At 40.2% G+C, this 22,099-nt stretch overlaps 1 protein-coding gene across 21 annotated transcripts in view; it reads left to right on the top strand.

The window, feature by feature from the left end:
* The window catches only part of LOC138625517 (potassium channel subfamily T member 1-like), a 69,533-nt gene that overhangs the window by 27,336 nt on the left and 20,098 nt on the right, over positions 1–22,099 (top strand). For all 21 annotated transcript variants that reach the window (XM_069706473.1, XM_069706474.1, XM_069706479.1 and 18 more), the window contains 14 exons: positions 9,834–9,913; positions 11,175–11,271; positions 12,279–12,335; positions 12,454–12,502; positions 12,719–12,778; positions 14,794–14,868; positions 15,111–15,194; positions 16,664–16,758; positions 17,549–17,729; positions 18,610–18,774; positions 19,594–19,730; positions 20,824–20,887; positions 21,149–21,257; positions 21,338–21,446. In XM_069706473.1, coding sequence (XP_069562574.1) covers positions 9,834–9,913; positions 11,175–11,271; positions 12,279–12,335; positions 12,454–12,502; positions 12,719–12,778; positions 14,794–14,868; positions 15,111–15,194; positions 16,664–16,758; positions 17,549–17,729; positions 18,610–18,774; positions 19,594–19,730; positions 20,824–20,887; positions 21,149–21,257; positions 21,338–21,446 — 1,362 coding nt within the window. The remainder of the gene's footprint in view (positions 1–9,833; positions 9,914–11,174; positions 11,272–12,278; positions 12,336–12,453; positions 12,503–12,718; positions 12,779–14,793; positions 14,869–15,110; positions 15,195–16,663; positions 16,759–17,548; positions 17,730–18,609; positions 18,775–19,593; positions 19,731–20,823; positions 20,888–21,148; positions 21,258–21,337; positions 21,447–22,099) is intronic.

The following is a 22,099-nucleotide window of genomic DNA, read 5'->3' on the forward strand; positions in this document are numbered from 1 at the left end:
GTTCTCCAGGTGTATTATCTGTCTTTGGACTGAATGTGCACGATGGTCTTCACCCTTTCAGTATTGTCAATGTGAGATCTGGGCTTGAAATATTAATTGCGTGAGAGAATCCCAAGAGAAACTAAAGTCTGATTCTAATATTGGTGAAATGAGTGCTGAAAACACCAACATGTGAATTGTTTGTGCTGCCCTTACTGTATAATGTGCATGTTGTTGAGTCAATAATCATAACGTTTATGCCACAGTTTCTTCTTGCGTGATGATTGGATTGCAGATTTTTATTACGTTCATTTTTGGGAAATTGAGACTCTTCATTTAAACCTGAGTTGTAAAGATGTGGTTATAAAAACTGTGAACCATCAGTGTGTAGATATAGATATGTGTATATATATATATATATATATATATATATGTATTCCGAATTTATGGAATTAGTTCTTTAAGATCTTTTAAAATCTCATTCGAGTTTTTTTTTTGTTTTTTTTGTCCGCTTTTGACTGAAATGTGTTGCTCAGCTACGTAGCTAATGTGTAATATGGATGGGCATTTCAAGCAAAAATACTATTCCATATTCTTACTGCAGCCTGGAAGTAACATGTTTGTTTAATGGTGTTTGGCAAACAGCTTTTAGGTGCCCCTCTGGTGGTAGTAAGATTTTACAACTATGCCTTAAAAATAAGGGCAATTAGACAAAAGATAGTCACATCTTTTTAACTATTTGAAAATCATGCCCCATCCCTAATTTGTAAGCGCAAAATGGTTGTGCTTGCCAAACATACACCTGATGTTCACTGCAGTGAACATCACTGGTCTCTTAGCTCTGAAGTAGCTGTGCCAATCACACTAGCACGTGACAAAGTTAAAGAGACTTTTACAGGAAATACATTACTGTCTGAATGGTGCAGAGCAGCACAACCTGAACACATAAGTCTTTCATTAGAGGCAGATGGTGTTTTTTAATTTTTTTTTATTGAACTTCTACAATCCTGGCAGAAAGAGATAATATAAATGTTGATGAATGTGTTCATATGACCACATCAATCTGAGCTATTTCAGTTTTATGATATTTCACACCATAACATAAAATGTAACGCAACAGCACCTGCATGCAACCCAGTGGAAGAAAAAAAAACATGCGACACCACTTTTGGAAAACAATGAAGCTGGAAAGGAGTCAGTGACACACGAGACTGATGAGCAGCTGTAATCCAACAACATAATACAGAGTCAAAACAGGTTAGTCTAATTAGTGTGGCATTAAATGGGGTGAGTTTGTAACTGCCTTTTGTTATTTGCACATAATGAAGGGAAACTCCAATTTATCAACATATTTACCTGCTGCCTGCAACGACTATAAAGCAGCTGTGGAAAAGTGTGAATCAATTTGATTATTTTATTGATCAATTCACACATTTCTGCTTCTAAAACAATGAACATATTATTTTGTTTAAATATTGATTTAAGAACATACACTGGGTGGGGAGTGATTTATTATTATATTAATGTTTTATTTACATTTCCAGCATGACTCAATCACTGCTGTATGTTTGCTCCAAATATTTACTTTTCTGCTGTTTCTGAAAATCACCAAGCGGCAGCATATTGACATTGCTCTAGAAACAGACGTTTACTTCCCAACATTGAGTTTAAGACACATTTCCACCAAAATAACAACAACTGACTTTGCACTGCCTCATTTGAATGAACCTCCCACTTGTTTGCAGTGTGCACTCTGTGCCTGGCAAAAAATAATGCCGCTGATGCACAAACCAAATTTTGAGGTCAAGAAATACCAAACGGTTGAAGGTGATTTGCAACAAAAATAGGATCATATAAGTTGTCCTCCCGGCTCAGGCATTACGCTATCTGTGCCAAATTTCATCCAATTATCTTTATATTATCAAGAAGCTTCATTAATAACCAAAAATGTCAACCTGCTGGTGATGCTAGAGAAAATGTCGGGCGTAACCCAGACAGAAACGTAGGATTCATCCTCTGAGCACCAGGAATGTACAGAATGAATCCATTGTGTAGATGCCTGTTGTTCGGTCAGTCCACCACTTTAGACAAATACCTCTCACATCTCAGACCGACTGAGCCATGTCACTACCATGAGTAAAAATATGGTGTAATCATCTTGTTGGCTTTTTTTTACAGAAGCCTAAAAATCCTTATTAAGCATAGAGCCAATTCTGGAAGATCAGGCAGCAGCAGTCATGGTTGACTGTGACAAGCTGAGACACCTGTCAAGTAAGAAAACGTCCCTCCTGAGCCTCTGATGCATCCTTAATGAAACATTAATCCTCAGAACTGCGACCGAGTCATGCATCACAAGAAGGGAAATCAACTGTCAAGATCCTCTTTCTTTTCTCTGAGGTGATAATCAGGTCATTTCTTCAGAGAAAAGTTTGCACCTTATGAAACTTCTGCTGCTTTTTTATTTCTGCCAGTGTTCAGCATCTCGATAGCAGACGTCCTGCTGAGGTTTCACCGCTCAGCGGTGGTTGTCGCCTGGATGCAGCGTTTGCCAGGCCTGTGTTACTGTTTGATGGTGATCATTGGGGATGTGCTCAGGTATATTGTGTTGACATGTGAGTGTTCCCTTCATCCTGGTTATCCTCCGTATGTGATGACTCTGTTAGCAGAAACGCAGGCTGACAGGGCGTATTACATTATGCACAATGTGAATCCTGCACGGCACAAAAGAGCTCCTTCTTTATATCGCTCTTCATCACAACATGCTGTTAAAGGGAATAACAGCAGCTACGGGCAGGTGACCTTATTTTCCTGGCGCTTAAGCTTCTCTGTTGTCACCAAGAAACCGACACATCACCTGACATAACACTGAGGTACTTCCTGTTGTTGTCTAAACCATCTTATTACACCACAGGAAATATGAGGTTTCGGTTTCAGCTCATCAAATAAATGATTGCAAGTACATGACTGTATGCACCACTTTTGGCTTCAGCTCATCAGAGTCAAAAATCATTTTTGCATATTCTGCAGCAGCAAATTTATGAAGGCAGTGAAGTAACTCTTAGCAGGTGCTTGAATGGCTTTGATCCTCTCGAAATGGAGGAGATTGATACTGTGGAATCCCTGACTGGCAGCATTAGGTAGGTAGCAGGTGTTAATGACACTGCATTTACTGGAATGCAGTGAACAGAGTGGAATATACTGAACAAAAGTGAATGTATTCAAAGGTGAGGTAGATTTTTTTTTTTTCTATTTTATTCCTTCAGGCTTCATGTGACACTGCATGACCAACTTTTGACCTTTACCTGCTGAAATATTGTTATGAAATACACACAATATTAAACTGTAATTGTAGAGAATGCTCCGTCTGAAAGTGTGTGAAAGGAGAACACATTTTCTTCATAGTTTATAGAAAGGTCAGCTGAGCAGTTGTAGAGCATTTCAAAGCATTTCACAGTCTTCTGATTTCTGAAGGACAAGGACCAGCTCATGTTCATACTTTTTCAAAGTCTCTTTTTCTTGGACAAGCTTGTCTGTCGTGTTCATCTGCTTTGCTTTCCGTTTATAAATCTCTTGTAAAGCTTCAAAATGATCTGTAGCATCTTTCTGATTCTTTTTTTCCTATTTGATACATTGGTTTTTTTAAATCTTTAACATAAAGTTGATTCCGCCTTTGTCACAATATGCGTGTTTTCTGAGGCATACACAACTTACCCTTTTCTGGTTACAGCTTGTTAATAAATCATTCAAATTTAATGTACTTCCATTTGGTTATGAAACAATTTCACACTCAGGTGAGAATCCCTGTAATTATAATTTTCTCTACAAAACAGAAGAAAGTGAAAGTTGCTGTAATAGAAGTGGCATCGTGGTATGTTTTCTTTGTCAGACAGCAGGTTTAACTTCACTTTTGCCACTTTTTTTTTTTTAACTCTGCAAAACCTTCTTCGACCTTTTTACTTCCCCTCAAAGATGTAATCATCCAATCTGACAGCAAAGTCTCTGTTGTCTCTACACTACTGACCTTAAGGCCTTCTGTAAAACCTCTTCTCACACATCGGATCCTTTCATAAAATATCATTTTTAGAACTCAAGTAGAACTCATGCATCATGTAGAGTTGGTCTGATTTATGTCTTCATTAAGAGCAGTGGACCAGCATCCTGCTAAAGCCTTTAAGTTTTTATTACTTTTTTTTCGGATGACCATTTTGTTACTGCATCTTTTAAAGTACAAGGAACATCTTCTTAATATAAATATGTATCACCCAGCTATTCGGCAATCTCCCTTCAGTTCTTCTGAAATATTTACTTCAGTCAGCATAAAGATGAACTGCTTTTGATACAGCGTACTGAACAACTAAGTGAGCAGCACTCTCTTGGGTCAGAACTCCTCGACAAACCTTGAATGACATGTGTCAAGTGCTTTTAATCTTTCAAAAGCTTATTCAAGGCTGCACCACGATACATTCTGCTGCAGTGCACTTCCAGTAAGCTCATGTCTAAGAAGGAAATGATCCGGGATAATCTGGGTCCTTGTTCTAAGATCCTCTCCACACCTCGTGTGCTGTAGAGGATCAGAAATGACCCGTTCCTGCTCTTACATGCTGGCCTTGTCCCACCACCGGCCACTTAGCTGATTGGTTTCGCCTCCAGCTGATTATGACAAAAATCTCCCTTGATGATGCTGGATTCAGCGTGCGTTTGACAAGTTACTTTAACAGTTGGCGCAGCTCATATCTGGCCTGAAGCCCATTCCACTATTTTTGCACTGTAAAGAGGCTGCAGGACAAGCACCCTCCGTCGGGAAACGTTCAGATGCTGCTCAGAGGAACAGAAGCAGAGAATAAAAATGATGCCGCTGCTTTTTGAGTATTCACGTCCAAGTGTAATATTTTTAGAATCCTTGCGGCTTTTATAGTGCGCTCACTTCAGAGGGTGGCGCATGGGAAACTGTCTATTTTCAACTGTTTGCTTTGTCAGAAGGGCGACGGAGCGAAGCTGCGATCAGAGGATATGAAACTGTATTCAGGCTGTGAGGAGACCGTTGTCATGCTGTTCACAGGACAGGATGCAGTGTTATCTGTGATGCCGATTCTGTGCCCCGCAGCCCTGGTCTTATTGAAAACGTTGACACAATGGGCTGTTTTACTCAAGCCATTGATCAGAGATAACTGAGCTTATTAGCTTCACACTGGTTGCCGTGCCAACACTTGTGGTAATTTAGATACTGAAGCATGAGGACTTTAGGGGGATTCTGCTGCTGCCAAATCTTCCCGTGATCGCTCTCGCCCCAGGTGATGTCCCACTGCTGTAACACCCTGACAGATACTCCATGTGCCACAAAGCATCTGGCAGCTGTTGGACAATATTTTTTGTTCAGCACCAGAACGATCGCAGGCCTTTGAACAGCTCGGTTTTCCCGATCTGATTGTCCTGAGGTCAACAAGCTGTTTGATGTTTACTTACAGCGTCTCCACGGCAGTTGTTTGTCACTCAGTGTTTTTTCAGCCAAGACTGTAGGTGTACTCTGTGTGTGTGTGTGTGTGTGTGTGTGTGTGTGTGTGTGTGTGTGTGTGTGTGTGTGTGTGTGTGTGTGTGTGTGTGTGTGTGTGTGTGTGTGTGTGTGTGCGTGTGTGTGCGCGCGCGCGTGTGTACGTGTGCGTGTGCGTGCTGAAAGCTTGATCTTAATTTCTTCCCACCAGATTTAATCTTTCTTCCACTTTCCGACACTTTGTCTCCTCACACCTTTGATGATGTTCATGAATTTGCTCACACATTTTAAAAGGCAGCTAGCTACGGTCTACTAAAGGCTCTACATACCATGTCGACTTGTTAGCTGAGGACCTGAGGTCATGTGATGCATCTATTGTAACTGGGTGCAACCATTCCTGCCTCGTGCACCGCTTATACCATCTTTAAACTTTATACATGCTGTCAGGCTTCTTGAATTTGCAACCAACTCATGTTTATATTTGACAGTCTGACGTCCGTAGATTGGTGGTGATTTTTTTTTTTTTGCAGACTACAGAGTTGCCAAAGAAAAGAGCGTAAGTACTTGAAAGTTATTCCTGCCGAGGTACTGTGGAAAAAGTGGTGTGTGCAGTTAGATAGATGATAAAAAGGTCAGTGCCCGGCAGATATTTTTTATCATTGTCTATGTTGCTCTAGTGCTTGTTAATTATGTGGACATAAGTACGTGTAATGAGAAGTGCAGAAAGGGCTCAACTTTGCCTGGCTGTGGTTCAGATGTTTGACAGTGACACATTTTCTTTTTATGGCTCCGTGCTCAACACTTGGGAAATTGAGATGAAACGACTAAACGCTGGTGGAGACCTAGTGTTTTGAGGTGCTCACGTCCTAATTGGGTCAACAGTATATGACGATAGAATCTATTTTAATATAGTCCCTCTAACTTTAAGACGTTGTAGTCAGACCTTAATCTAAAACACTTTCAGACATTTAAAAGAATGTGTTCAAATCTTCAAAGGATTAACAACTAAATAAAACCCTGTTTCCAAAAAAGATGGGACGCTGTGGTAAAATGGAAATTAAACCGAAAGCATTGATTTGCAAATGATGTAAGCCTGTAGTTAATTGAAAATAGACCAAAGACAACATATCAAATGTTAAAACTGAGACATTTTATTGTTTTATGAGAAATATATGCTTATTTTGAATTTGATGGCGGCAACATGATTTGGGTTTATTTGATTTGAGAATTATTACATTCATTTTTAATTTACATTTTGCACAGTGCCCCAATTTTTGGGGGAAACAGGGTTATATTATGATGACTTCATAATATGCTTTTAATTTGCATATTGGTCTCCTTAGATTAGCAGTATGAATGTACAGCCATTCTCATGGCTCTGAGGCTATCGGTACTGTTGAGTTAAATGCTGGCATCAACATATTAACGTGTTCACAATGACAATGTTGATACACAATTGTTAGCATGTGGGATGTTTATCAGCATCTTGGGTGCGTTATAGCACATTTGCTAATTAGCACAAAGCACAGCGGAAGTTGATGGTTAAAAACCAAAGTGTTGGACAAAGTTACATTTTATTTAGTTATAACACCTTGATTGTTGCCTAAGATGAGTGTGTACCAGACTGCAGTCCAATCATTTCAATAGTTATTGAGACATTACGGTTTTCGGCTTATATCATCTGTAAACCATGAAATGTGTGGACAACATTTTGTGCCAATCCATCTCAAAGATAACAGGAGATATTTCTATAAAAAATATGTTTCTGTGTGTTCTTAGAAAGCACCGATCTTAAATAGTCAGATAATGTAAAATTAGAACATTGCAGACTCTTTTCAAGGGAGAGAAGGTAATATTTTCCAAAAAGCTGCCCGATTTTATACAAGAAAATCTCAAAGGGAGTCTTAAATGTCCCACAATCTAATGAGGAAGCTGCTAAGTATGCAAGACTGCCAACATCGCCATTCACTAAGCCATGCAGGACACAAAAATGACTTGTAGGAGGGCACGGTTGAGCCAGTAAACACCATCAGAATGACCGCAACTCTTTAACCTCAGTGTCACAGGTTTGTTTTAAACAAAATGTGGAGAGTACAGAGCCGTTATTACAGAAAAGAAAATCTATTAGCAAATAGTAACAGACTGCAATGCAGGTGTCTCATCTCACATTGAGAGAAACAAAGAAGCTCTAAGATATAATTGGGACTACGTGGTAAACACAAAGACATACATTGGACTCCTCTTTTCTTTTCTAAGTATCACAAAGCTGAGGCCAATCCACATAACAATATGAGAAGAACTGACTTCATTTTGGAGTCGCATTTCAGGTTTTTCTATGTGTTGTGTAACTGATTGTACACGCAGGCAAGCTGGTTAAACATGAAGCCTCTGTAGCCACCATTAGTGTGAGTTTTTTACTGCCGCTGAGGTGAGAGAACGGTCAATACGTGCGGCTGACATGGTTTTCGCTGTGTGTTTGGTCAGATGGAGTCATGGGGATTGTAGTTCATATACCCAGGAATGTGTTTGTGTGTGTGTGCAGCCTCGACTAATTCCTTGTGCTGGGAAATCATAACACACAGATACGTGAGTGAACATTTTCTGCCCTGGAAGCTGTCTCTATGGCAATAAAATGGGGAGTTGGAGAGAGGGGAATATGGCTAGAAGACATCTCACAGCTCATGTTCTTTCTTCCACCCACACTCTTTATCTACACATACAGTATATGACTCCCTCAGGACTCGGCTGCTGTAATTGCCCTGCTGCTTTCGCCTCGCCTTTCTGCACTCTGCAGTCATCTTATCAGATAAGGTGGGAGGCTTTCAGGTTCTCTGCTGTGGCCGCAGGACCAATTATTACTTCCCCTTGACGCTCATTAGTGACAACAGGCTCTCTACTTTAAAGAGGTGGGCAATAGGCCTGCCTCATTACCTGCGTTCATCTAACCTACGCACATTTCTGTAACTACGTCATTATTTGTGCTTAAGTGATTGTTTGGTCAAGCTTATTAAAGTCCATTATGTCCGCTACAATCTATAACAGCTTCACAACTGTCAGAGTATGTGTGACCATTGAGAGACTTTAATTTGGAGAAGACTGTTGATTATTAATGGAAACATTTGTGTTAGTGCCTGTTATATACCAGGCTTTCCTCACATGTTCTCATTACGGAAGGAAAATAATCCAGAGCCGAGGGAAACAGATTGTGTTACAAAATGGTACTAAATCCATATATGTGAACTATTAAGAACAAATTAAATAATTAAACTCTCTTTCTGCCTGTTTCATGAACTAATTGGTCAATTTGGATTAATGTAACGCAATTAAAAACTGCTCCCTTCCCCTAAACCATGTGCCATGTAATTATGTCATTACGTTATGCATCCCCATTAAGAGAGTGTTGGTGTATGACAAAATAGATTTACATTTATGTAGTAATCTCCATTATTGAACAAGGACCGATGCTTTGCATTAGAATTGCAGGTAATGTGTGTTTGTGGTTAATGTTGCTGTATTGTGAAGGGGAAGGTGGTGGCATTAATGAAAAGAGAGGCTTATACAGCTTTTCCTTATCTAGAGTTGCACAAAGTACATTCTTTGTCGTAGTTGTTGTTTTTTTCCCCTTGGAAACCATCATCAAAAATAATTATTTGGATTACTCACTGACATTTTTTTTATCTTGCCAGGATGTGCCATTACAGGGAAAAACTACACGTTAACAGGATGAAAACTAAGACTGCGTATCAAAACTTGTACTAACCTTTGGTCTAGCAATGCATTGTATCCTTTGCATTGAGTATCAGACTGTTTTGCAGAATTAAATGATTGTTTTCTTATTCATTGATGAGACATTTTCAGGATTGAATTTGGCCAATGACTGATTTTTTCAAGACAATATTGATTAAACATGGCAGCTTTTGGAATATAGGGGAAAATAGTACAAATCTTGAACACTGACAGGGGCAGAATTGTGGCAAGGATCAAAACAGATAGAATATGAGCACTCACAGATCAGCAAACTTTATTTCAGCTGATGAATATCAACATTTGAAATATAGGCACAGCTTGATATTTCTTCAAACTAAGGTATTAAGTAAATATGAAATTGGTGTCAGTCCTAAAACAGATATTTTGTTGGCACTGTTGTCGGAGCTAGAAATCTTTACAATCGTAAATACACTGGTTTGTCTGACTCCTGATTATTTGGTGCCATCATGAGCTTTACACGGGTTGGTCAAATGCTTCTGTTGGTAACGTGCCATGAACATACGTGTAACTGTCTTTTCACAGGGGGCTCTGTATGCACATCCGTGTTCATGCATGGTCACGTGTACTTGTTTTGCCTGACATGTCTCTGTTCCCACAGGGTGCAGGTTGAGTTCTATGTGAATGAAAACACCTTCAAGGAGCGGCTGAAGCTTTTCTTCATCAAAAACCAAAGGTCAAGTAAGTACAGCTGACGGGGAGCATCACCCTCTCTCCTCTGTTCTCTTAATGAAAATGGTAAGAGGCTCGCTGCCGGATACGATCGGAGCTAAACGAATACATAAAGCAGAATATAGGAAACTTACCCATTCCCTGTCTCAGTTGGGGTTTTCATTATGATATGAGCTGGCTGACTGGAGCTTGCTGTGTTTTTGGGTATGCACACTGTGGCACAGCATGGCCAGAAGAGTACGGCTCATTGGTTGAGGCAGGGCTGCAGTGTTTTTCTCATTAGGAGATAAGACACAGTACCTCAGAAAGACTCAGCGGTTTGGTGCATTGTGTCTGGAAGCCATTCGCTTGCATGTAGTTGTGAACATTTTCCGGGAACTCTCTGCTGTCCGGTAGAACATGTGATTAACATCCTCGACAACGGCTCTGCTGTCTTCCCCTCAGCTTGTCCTTGTCACTAAGCCACCACAGACTTTGACACAAAACACCAGAGTTTAATGAAAATGTCGCTCTTGGCTGCAGGCGTCTGTTGCTCTATTTGTTGTTTTGTTTGTCTGGTTTCAAATGATTTTAACATTGACGCAGAGGTCATCTGAAGAGGTCCTGTCACCTGCGATTAGCTGCAGACATCGACTTGAAATGGATAATACAACTAGCACCACCCGCTGGCTAACAAGTGTATCTGCAGCCAAGTTTCTGTTTATATGCATATTTGGTAATGCAGATTATGTGTGTCTGATTATCACTGTATTTCTGCACTTATTCAAACACAAAATTTAGATTCCCTAAACATTAATATGCCCCTTTGTTATTTCTGCGGAAGCCCACCAGTGTATTTTATTTCTTTGTTGTCCATCGACATCTTCTAAGCATGTAGATGTGCTGATGTTATTTTTGTGTTGTTCCCTGAGGCTTTGAAAGTTACGCGTCATGAAATCCGTTGTGACAGGGTGCTGTGACACTGCCAGAGCAGCACGGAGCTGCATTAGTTACGCTTCAGGACATTTCATAAACTTAAACAACTGACATTGAAGCATTAGCAGCTTTCTAATAGGAGATGTGGCTGCATCTGTTGTCAGCAGCAGACTCTGTTTAAACTGAGACGAGTGTAAAAATCTGCTAAAAAATGAACACAGAGAATTAAAAGCTTTAAATGTTAGCCTGTGAATAAATACTCAAAATTGAAACCAAGCCTTTTTGAAGTGATGTTCACTCATGTTGAGCTCTAGTTTTTAAATCAATTCAAATGTTTGTTTATGTTGCCCTACAGGCCTGAGAATCCGCTTGTTCAACTTCGCACTGAAGATCCTCACCTGCATCCTCTACATCGTGAGAGTTGGCCTGGATAACCCCAACAGCACCCAAAGGTGAGAGACACTCTCAGCCGTTGCCACTTCGCTCATTTATCGTCCCCTATTCCAGCTGTGTCCATAACTTCTGGATAATTGCTTGACCTTATGGCCCTTCGTGGTCATCTTCGTTATATTTTATGTTTTGGCAAAAGTTGGAGATGAAACGAAAGCGGGTCAAGTAAATGAAAGAGAGTGAAAGTCAAGACAAGACAAAGAAAATGTCCTTTACAGATAATTCAAACGGCTCCAACAGTGATATAAACAGGTGAGTCCTTAGAAACATGAGCCGCAGATCTGTTATGTCTGAGACAAACACAAAGCCGAACCTGTGACGTTACCTGAACCCACGAAGCCAAGCTCAGATTATCTGAGCTCTCTTTGGGTTATCTGGCTTCACTGAGCCCAACATGAGCTGTTCTGGATAACCAGTGTCACAAAGCTGGTTATCAAAAGACTCAACGAGCACGTTCAAAATAAATGTAAATCTTTGGCTTCACAGTCTTTTCTTACTGCTTTTAATATTATCTACCTCCTTCTGTTATTTTTTAATCCAGCCAGAGGACTGGCTTTACGCCAGAAGATTCCTTCACAACATATTTTCCTTCTGGCGGGTGGGAACATCAAATGTGAAAGATATCAGGAGAGCACAGAGCAGTTATTTATAGGAAATATTTTGGATTTTTACTCTCAGAACTTTGAGTATGTGCAAGAGATTCTTCTGCTTGAAATATTTTCCTGAAAAGTTCAAATGTACCCGCAACATTAAAGCCATACAGTACTCGTACAGTAAGACAAAATGAGCGAAGCTGAGTTGCTCCTTCTGTTCAATCAATGTGGACTTTGTAGATTGCCTGTACTGTGCTTTGTGCCAGCTGCTTTTAGAGACACATTGTTATTAATGGCAACATACCAGCTGATGGAAATGTTTCCCAGCAGGCATGTTTCCACTCCCACTCTCACACACTTCTACATTGTTGTTGTTTTGTCCCATGCCGCTGTTTTTTTTTAAAAACTTTCTGCAGTGCAATATGTCGGAACACAAGTTGGACTAATGCAACAGAGTCGCCAGAAATCAACTGGTATGTTTCAGTCAAAATGGCATTTAATAGTAAAGTTTTTATGTGTTCAGGGTCTGTATTGCGATTATGAAGAGGTGCACTGAAGTGTGATGAAAACTTTTCTTATGGTTTTTGACAGGGAGCTGATTTTCTGGGTGAACAGACGGGTTCCTGTATGGGCGATACAGGTGAGAGTAATAACATTCCTCCTGACAGGGCACATAAATCAAACCGCCCTACACGAACTCAATCTCAATTTATAATTTAACCTGAAAACACCTGCAGCCATTTATTAGATATAAAGCTTTGCAGAGGACGGTAGTTCCTCAGTGGTGACTGAGAAGCCAGAAGAGATGAGTCTGCAGTTGCAGGGTCCATTTATCTCCCTCTCCCCTCTGCTCCAGGTGACAGTGGCCTTAATCAGTTTCTTGGAGACTATGCTTATCACGTATCTCAGCTACAAGGTAAGGGACTGGTTCACGGTGCACGCTTTCTTCTCTTTAATCCATGCTGATGTTTTACAGCTGTTGGATGAAAGTTCAGCTCTGCCTGTTTGTTCTCTCTCGTGAGCCAACAGCTTCCAGTGTCCAGCAGCAGTCATACTGCCAAAGCACCTATTAAAGACACGAGGCTTGAAGCCTTTTGCTACCAATTTTAAACTCAGACATGAAGCTCACTGTTTCAGAAGCTGGTTATGTAAACAGGGTTGCAGAGCTGGAAGTGCAGTTTGAGTTGTATCTGTGTGAGTCACCTGAAGGTGCTCTTCTGCTCTCAGTTCACGAGCATTTAAACGGAGGAGTGCAAGTCAAATGTTAAAAATATCAGCATTATGTGTTTTTTTTAAAACACACGTATCACACAGGGGTCAGACGAAGTGTGCAATTATTACTCTGCTTATGAGCAGTGAAGAGCGCAGTGAGATACAGATTCAGTAACTCACCGTGTAAATAATAGAAATGCTTTACAAAGCTCTGAAAAAAAGAAGTAATCCATTACTGAGAATTTGCCGTTGCCTCAATATATGCCCCACTTATTTTTTCTATTTATGTTTCCTATTTGAATAGAACATAAACAGGCATATGTTCTATTCAAATAGGAAACATAAGTTCAACCATAAGTTAAAAAAGTTTATTTAAAATAAACAAACAAACAATTTTCAGGTATTGGAGATAAAAACAAAACCACATAAAGCGTTGTTTGACTTTTTTTAGTTCGGACACAAAATAACATATTCATAAATGACCAGAGAGGGAAACAAAAGCTTTCTGATACAGAATGAACAACATTTATATACTGTACATGCATTAATATCTACCATGTAATAGTGTAACTGGTGTTTATGTTTTTCTGCCATGTTCCTGTCTTCACACATATAGACGACAGGAAAAAGCTCAGTCTTACTTTGCATTTGAACACGGCTGAATTGCCTTTGGGATCTGTATGAAAACACCTTTTTAACATCTCCCACCACTTTCTTCTACTCTGAGGCAAGAAGACATATTGCTTTCTCCTCTTTCCCCTCCGGTGCTCCTCTAAAGTTTGGTCTGGGATTTATTACACACAATCTTTTGTTCATCTTTTCATGACCAGCCTTGTATTTTTCTCCTCCTCCGAGGGTTGTTGAAGGATTCCTACTGCATTTTTTTTTTTTTTTTTTTTTTTATGAGTAGCGAATGCCAGTATTTTATATTTCTCTATTGGTGGTGAACTGAAGCCTTGTAAAATGTTTTGTTGCAACAAACTTTCATTTTCTTTACTGAATTTTTTTAAAAGCGCCATCGTAGAAAAATATTTCCCCACTAAACTGCACCTTAGAAACTCTCAGTGTTTCTAGTATGTCATCCCACTTCATCATTGTGTCATACTTTTAGGGTAAATTCATCCTGCACTGCCTTTTACAACAAAAGCATGTAAAGTCTACATTTTGCTCGTGGAAGTGTTGTTATTTTATAGATAAGCTATTTTCCTTTCATCTGTTGTTTGGAAATAGAGTTTTTCCTCCGTCAGAGCTGCATTGAATATATAACCCAGAATGTAATTATAATAAAAACACTAGTAAACTTAATTTACATAACACGTCTGAAAGAGCAGATCACAAAGTACACTCTTCAAAAAGTCATGAAATCTGGAAGAAAATATTACTGATAACGATATATTTGATCAGAAGCAGTCTCATAATAATTATGTATCTTTATACAAACACGCATCATTGGCATGACCTACAAACAAGCATACTTTGAATGTCTTAAGAACAAAAGCACATCAATGAGGAGAGTTGTTTTCCAGCAATTGTTTGTACCAAAGAAAGAAGCATGTGACCTTGTATTTCTCTGTCATTTAGAGAACATAAAACTGTACTTCTTTTTCCTGTTGTACTGTTTTTCTGTCCCAGCTGACTTCCTCTATTATTACAGGAATTGCTCTCCTCTCTGCTGTCTTTCTGCTTCATCCGATTATCTCCCATCAATTTTCTTTCTAGGGGAACATTTGGGAGCAGATCTTCCAGATATCCTTCATATTGGAGATGATCAATACAGGGCCATTTATAATCACAGTGAGTAATCAATTGATCAGTCTGTCTGTTCCACTAGAACTTTATTAGCACAGGCACCTTCATTCAGGCTGGAGATTATACAGTAATCTAATGTGAAGGAAAAACAGCCAAGGACATATTCATTTGCTTCCCCCTTTGTATTGAGGATATTGATTTCTTATTGTTTATCTATTGAATTAAATCACTAATATTTACCAATATATTTCCCCCCACCTTCTCTCGCCTTTCCTTTCCTCCCCAAGATCTTCTGGCCTCCATTAAGAAACATATTCGTCCCTGTGTTTCTTAACTGCTGGCTAGCCAAAGGTGCCCTGGAGAACATGATCGTAAGTATTTTACAAACTAAAACCCTGTTTTTATTATGCTGTAAACACTGCAGTTGTAATTGTACAAGAGAGAGCAAACACAGCTGTGTTATATCTTCACTACTGCGGGCTATGAGGTTACATTATCCGTTCTCTAGCAGCCGTATACGCTAAGTGAGTTTATACGATGTAACTGCAGAGGATTTCATTGAGAAGGCTAATTCCTTTCTTTCTGGTTAGCTGGCGCTCTGATCTATGAACGAGTCAATGCATCTTATTGAATTGTGTTACATTAGTTTGAGGCTCATTAGTCCCTGCTAACAGACTAACACCGGTTGCTTTAATAAATCAGCCTGCTGGAACTAAGCTACACCTAACCATGTATTCAGGTTCACTGAGCTGATTGTCGACATTTGTTTTTACAATTGCCCAAAAGCAGTCTTTTTCACACCTATCTTTGGGTGGTTATATAGAGCGTAAATAATTACGCTCATTCAATTCATCTTCATTATCCAACTAACAGCGTGTGCTGGAGGTTAGAGATACAACACATGCAAATATTTCATGGAATGCAAATCTGTACTGAAAATAACGATGATAAGTTTAACTGTTTGGAAGCCACATTACAGCAGTATCAGGAAAACCAAAACATGGATGTCTGCATAGACACGGTTGGTGGGTGGATTTCTGGTGTTAAAGTATCACTGTTGATGATACTGATTCACCATAGGTGCAAAGTGATTGCTACATGACATTCAAAGAACATTAGATTACATCCACCCGCTGCAGCGCAGCGCTTGCTGTGAATAAGATGAGGCCATGAGCGAGTAAGAGCTTCTTGCCAGGGCGGAAGTTGGCAGATGGTTGAGTCCGGGGCCAGAGAGGTGGTGGCAGGCACAACATGCTAACAAGGTGCAACTGAAAATGAATCAGGACCTGCTACATTTCAACATGAACAGGGAGCAAATGTAGGAGTACGAAAATGTAGAGTTGTATGTAGACTGGGTGGAAAAAAATAAGACAGAAATATGTCAATCATGGAATCAGCAAATGTCAGTGTCTGTAGGCAGAGCATCATTGTTTCCTCCACCAATATAATAAAACAAAAGATCTACAAAGGTCAAGAAAAAGCTCATAAACACACAGAAGTATTTGGACAGTTGGACATTTTTCAACTTCTGGCTCTGTAAAATAAAAGGTACTGCATTCAAGTCCGCTTTAATTTTAGTAGATTTATGCAAATTCAGAAAGAAGTCTGTGTGAAGTATTGCACCTTTAACACAATGATCAAACTTTAGGGCTCTATGAGGATATCGACTGCCTTTTTCTTGTTTCCCAAATGTCTTTGTTGCAGTGGTTGTTGAGTTTTACTTTGTAAACCAGACTGAAAACTAGTTCAGTTCCCACTCAGTGGTGTAGGTATATTAATAAACAGTTTATGCGCAGGAGAATAGATGTGCCCATCTAATAACCTCTTGTCCCGTCTCCAGAATGATTTCCATCGTGCCATCCAGAGGACCCACTCTGCCATGTTCAACCAGGTGTTCATCCTCATCTGCACTTTACTGTGTCTGGTCTTCACCGGGTTAGTGAACCTCTGTTATTCAAACATCTCTTGGAAGCAGACATGCTGTGCTATGAACAGTTAGTGGGGCCGCAGGTGCACAGTTTCTCTGGTGTGGTGAAATGTAACTGAATGACACCATGATCAAGTAGCTAAAGTTATCTCATATGAAGCCAGTTAGCTGCTGGTCCTGAGTACTGCTCTCTATAACTGCTTGAAAAATTTAAATAAATAAGCTTTTCTTTTTTTCTTCATACACTTGGTATTTACTATCTTGAAGTTCTGTGAGCAGAAATACTGATCAGCAGATGTTTAACATGTGGCCATTGTATTATTCACCTCTCCTTTATTTCTTATGTCTCATTGATTTCCGCTTTTATAACATCAATTTATTTTAATGTTGGTATGTTGTCAGAGCTCAGCTCTTTAACAGCCTTTTGTGAACCAAGGCCACCGCCAAGCACCCTCCTCCTTCACCCCACTCTGCCCAGTTAGACCCCCTCATTCCTGCTGCCCCCGGAGGTTTCATTAAATCTTATCAATGAAAAAACACAAATGAATTAGCACAAGCACTGAAAGGAACCTGACGGAACAATCGATGGTGTCACTTTAAATGACATCCTGAGCAGGAGCTCGTTCTCTATTGACTTTGGTGCCCTTTGGTCTCGGGCAAATTGAATTCTGATATCCAGTCCAGACCAGGTTAAATTGAAATAGTGAAGCAGATTGTCTCAGTAAAATATCTCTTCATGTGTTTGATTTGGATTATCTGTACCTGCAGGACACTGTATGATTCCTCATTTTTCTGCAGGGCTTGTGGGATCCAACACCTGGAGAGAGCCGGGAAGAACTTGTCTCTGTTTGACTCCTTCTACTTCTGTATCGTCACCTTCTCCACTGTGGGCTACGGGGACGTCACACCGCAGATCTGGCCCTCCAAACTGCTGGTGGTCATTCTCATCTGCGTTGCCCTGGTGGTCCTCCCACTACAGGTACATAGTTTACAAGGTGTGATCCCAAAGATCTGTGAGTGTTTATGTTGCGCACAAACGGGGAATAATTTCAAGTTACGTTGCTTGATCATCATCAGCATCTGTCTTGCGTGTGTTTTTGTGATGGTTTGTGGGCATTTCTGATGTCACCCAAGGCCTGAAACTTGAGCAGAGAGCACACCTCAAATTTTGTGTCAAACTTGGAAAATGATTAAACGGAGACCCTCGAAATGCCTCAGAAAATCTACGTTAATAAATGAGCAGAGCGATGTGTTCTGAGTGATAAGAGGGGAAGAACGCCGCTTTCCAAAACCAAAAAGGTTGCATCAGGTTAAGAGACGTCGTCGGGGTCTATCGCCAAAGACTTTCACATTATTAACATCCTCACTGTTGTGCACTTAGAAATAAATTCTCTATCTTTTCACATATAAGTCTCTCCTGATTGAAATCAGCTCTCTGCTCAATTTTCAGGTCCAATATCACAAATGCACAAAAAACAGCTTTTACAGGCTGACAGCAAATAGAAATCTCATGAGACCTTTATGTCTCTGACAGTTTTGGCTGCAGAAGAAATTTGTAAATCTCACTTGAAATTCGAGCCAAATTCACGCGGGATCACACTGGCTGCATCCTAAATTCACCTAGTCACTGTGTTATTTATACTTAATGATCCCAAACACTTTCATCACTTCAAATGTGAGAAGAGTTCACTTTCCCTGCAGAGAGGATGAGAAAAAGAAATGAACTCCTGCTGCTGACAAATTCCTCCATCAGCAACATTCTCTCCACCTGAGTCCAGGCAGCAAATCCATCCCTTTCATTTTTTATTTCATCCTTGTTGCTCTGGACATCACGCCAACATCTGGTGTCTTTGTTTCAGTTTGAAGAACTCGCATACCTGTGGATGGAGAGCCAGAAGTTGGGGGGGAACTACAGCCGCCACCGTGCACAGACAGAGAAGCATGTGGTGCTGTGTGTCAGCTCGCTGAAGATAGACCTGCTGATGGATTTCCTCAACGAGTTCTACGCTCATCCCAGACTACAGGTACAGAGGGTGGAACAGAGGAGACTCTTTGGGTGTTGAATTTTCTGAACTCTAAAACTTTAGGTTTGCAATATTTCTCCAACAGAGCAGTTTTAAATGCAGTCAAGACACTGCACATTCTGCTGGTCATTTTAACCATCAGTAGAAGATCAGTGTGCGATTAGCTACATCACAAAGAGTCCAGGTTTGTGTTTTGGTGTGCTTACTTGGTTCTGTTTTATAGAATAATGTATTTTCTGCAGTAGTCATGAGGGAAAAGTGCAGGATAATTACATGAAGAGAAGTTCTTCTCGTCACAGTCTCATACCAGATTACTAAACAGCAACATTACAAACATTAACTTTAAACTACATAGAAGTAACAGGCTTTAACTGAATACATTATATACAACTAAACATGGAGTTAAGTATTCGCAAAATTTGAACTGTTTTGAATTTTAATAAAATATTTCTCTCTGCTGTTTTGCTTATTCAGTCTTGAGTATTTAATGTCATGTATAAGGTTGAATAGGTTCAGGCTCAGGTGGTAGAGTGGTTTGCACACGAATCATAGGGTTGGCAGTTCAATCTCTGGGTCCTCCTGTGTACATGCCAAAGTACCCTGGGCAAGACACTGAACCCAGGCTAGCAGCCTGCATGGCACTCTGGTGTGGTGTGTGTGAGTGGCTGAATGGGAGGAAAACTATAAAGCACTTTGAGACCGCTATGGTGGTAAAGCACGATATATAAGTGCAGACCATTTACCATAAAACCATAACCATGGTCCGTAAGATTACCATAACATTTGAATAAAGACTCCTCATTTTTTTGTGTCCTGCAGGACTACTACGTGGTGATCCTGTGTCCCACAGAAATAGACATTCAGGTTCGCCGTATCCTCCAGATCCCTCTGTGGTCCCAGAGAGTCATCTACCTGCAAGGATCTGCCCTCAAAGACCAGGACCTGATGAGGGCCAAGTGAGTGAATGCCTGGTTAGAAGTCCCACGTTTGTGTGTGTGTGTGTGTGTGTGTGTGTGTGTGTGTGTGTGTGTGTGTGTGTGTGTGTGTGTGTGTGTGTGTGTGTGTGTGTGTGTGTGTGTGTGTGTGTGTGTGTGTGTGTGTGTGTGTGTGTGTGTGTGCAAACAGTGCTGTAAAAGCACAGAATGTGCATTTCATCTTCTTTCAGTCTGGTTGAATCGAACCTTTTGTTTTATTGATTGTATTGTCTGGATAGGAATCACAGCTAATTGAATGTGGACATTAAATTGATGGTGTCCGTCCTCGACTGGCAGCGCAGAGCCTCTAAAGTGCAATCAGAGGTTGAGATCCAGTACTTGCAAGTCCACTTGGCTGCCCTTTGCTTGCACATCAGTGTAATGGGATTTCACCCTGCATTGATCACATCAGAGGGCACACACAGAAGCCGCAACACCTGAATATGTTCAAGCTGTCATTTCTGTTGATGGCAATAGAAAATATTACTGCGGCAGTGTTCCTTTTATAGTTTAATGGTTGCTTCAGGGGATCCTGCTGATCCCCGCCAGATGTTGTTTCCAGCTTTTTGCTTGTTGTGTTATGATGCAATACTTGTGAAATGAGGTGGAACTACTTCTCAGTAGAACATGAAACTTTGAAATCATAAATTTCTCAAGGTGCAGAGTTGTGCAGGTGATTAGGTGCTTAGAGAATTACATGCACTGAGATGTGATGGATAAAATCATGGATGTGCCAGCCATGATCTGCTGAACATCTTCATTTTGTTGTTCACTTCAAGTTCACAGAACATGTGAGTTTTCTGGTACAAGTGAACGCTCTCTGTCCCGCAGGTGTCGCAGCACTGCAATTGTATTTGTGGCAGATTGTTTCCATGCAAGAATGGAGCTGTTCACCTTTTCAGCAGTTGTCATGGGACATTAGCATTCATTCGTTCTGAGCTATTCTTTAAAGCATTGATCCACTGAAATAATTAATTTCATGTGTGGTTGAATGTCCTATTCGCAGCCACCAGCCCGAAACCGTGTCTGTCTGAGCTTCTGTCTTATTCTGTTTGTGTCTCTGTCGTTCCTTCAGGATGGACGACGCTGAGGCCTGCTTCATCCTGAGCAGCAGGAACGAAGTGGACCGAACTGCTGCTGTGAGTCACTCCAACAGCAATTTGTCAAAGCAGCCATAAACTCTGCTTCCAGCGTAAACCCTCTCGTGCTACGAATGATTTGTAATTTGCCTTCGCACTTTACTTCCTTTTCAAATGAGCTGAGTCGGAGACATTCAGATGATGTTGAGTATTGCGAGTGCACTGAATCGCTAAGGCAAACTTCAAGGTCCATAAATTTCATGCTGTATTTATAAATGAGCCACCAAATGAGTAAAAATGGAAATATTTCTGCTCCCACAGGACCACCAGACTATTTTGAGGGCGTGGGCTGCGAAGGACTTTGCTCCAAACTGTCCTCTCTACGTCCAGATCCTCAAACCAGAAAATAAATTTCATGTTAAATTTGCTGGTAAGTGTGAAAACACCTTTAGAAACAAAATCATTTCTCATTTCCTAAATCTGAAAGATATTTTTTTCTCTTTCAATCAGATCATGTCGTGTGTGAAGAGGAGTTCAAGTACGCCATGCTGGCACTCAACTGTGTGTGCCCGGCCACGTCGACCTTAGTCACTCTCCTGGTTCACACCTCCAGAGGACAGTGAGTACATCCCACTAATATTGAAACGGTTTATGAGAGCATTTATTTACAATGATGTCCACTCACAGTGTGCACTTTTATTACTGAATAATAAATAATAATAATGAAGAAATTTCCCCTCGGGGATTAATAAAGTGTATAAAATCAAATTAAATCAAAATACTGTATGAGTGGGTATTATGGTCCTGCATTAATCTCTCCAAATCTTACCCCTGGAATTTACTTTAGGTGAGACCTGAGAGCATTAAATATCAAAGCGCATTCCACCTTCCTATATTTGATGCATTTCATTTATCTATTCATTAGTTCAATTAAAATCCTGGTTATAATTTTTTAGGTCAAATTTTGACTTTTTTTTTTTTTAAATACACCTATTTGTTTTCCTGTTGCTGGTTAGTTGAAAAGACCAATACCAATCTCGCAAGAGAGCTGAGCGTCAACATTTTCTATTGTTTCTCAACCTGACAAACCTGATGCTGTGTCTTTGCTCCGTGTTGAGATGAACCTCCACAAGTGAAATTATTTTTGCTTGCATGGCAACTGTTTCAATTAAGTAAATCTTCCTTGCTTTGAGTGCTCTGATAATGTTAAATATTATTTTCTGTTGTTATTCATGTACACAGATTCAATTGCATTTCCTGAAAGATCCTGAC

The sequence above is a fragment of the Brachyistius frenatus genome, unplaced genomic scaffold, assembly GCF_029030835.1.
Source record: "Brachyistius frenatus isolate BFR_SWC_R1_liver_20210118 unplaced genomic scaffold, ASM2903083v1 Contig_63, whole genome shotgun sequence".
In the NCBI taxonomy this organism is placed as follows: Eukaryota; Metazoa; Chordata; class Actinopteri; family Embiotocidae; genus Brachyistius; species Brachyistius frenatus.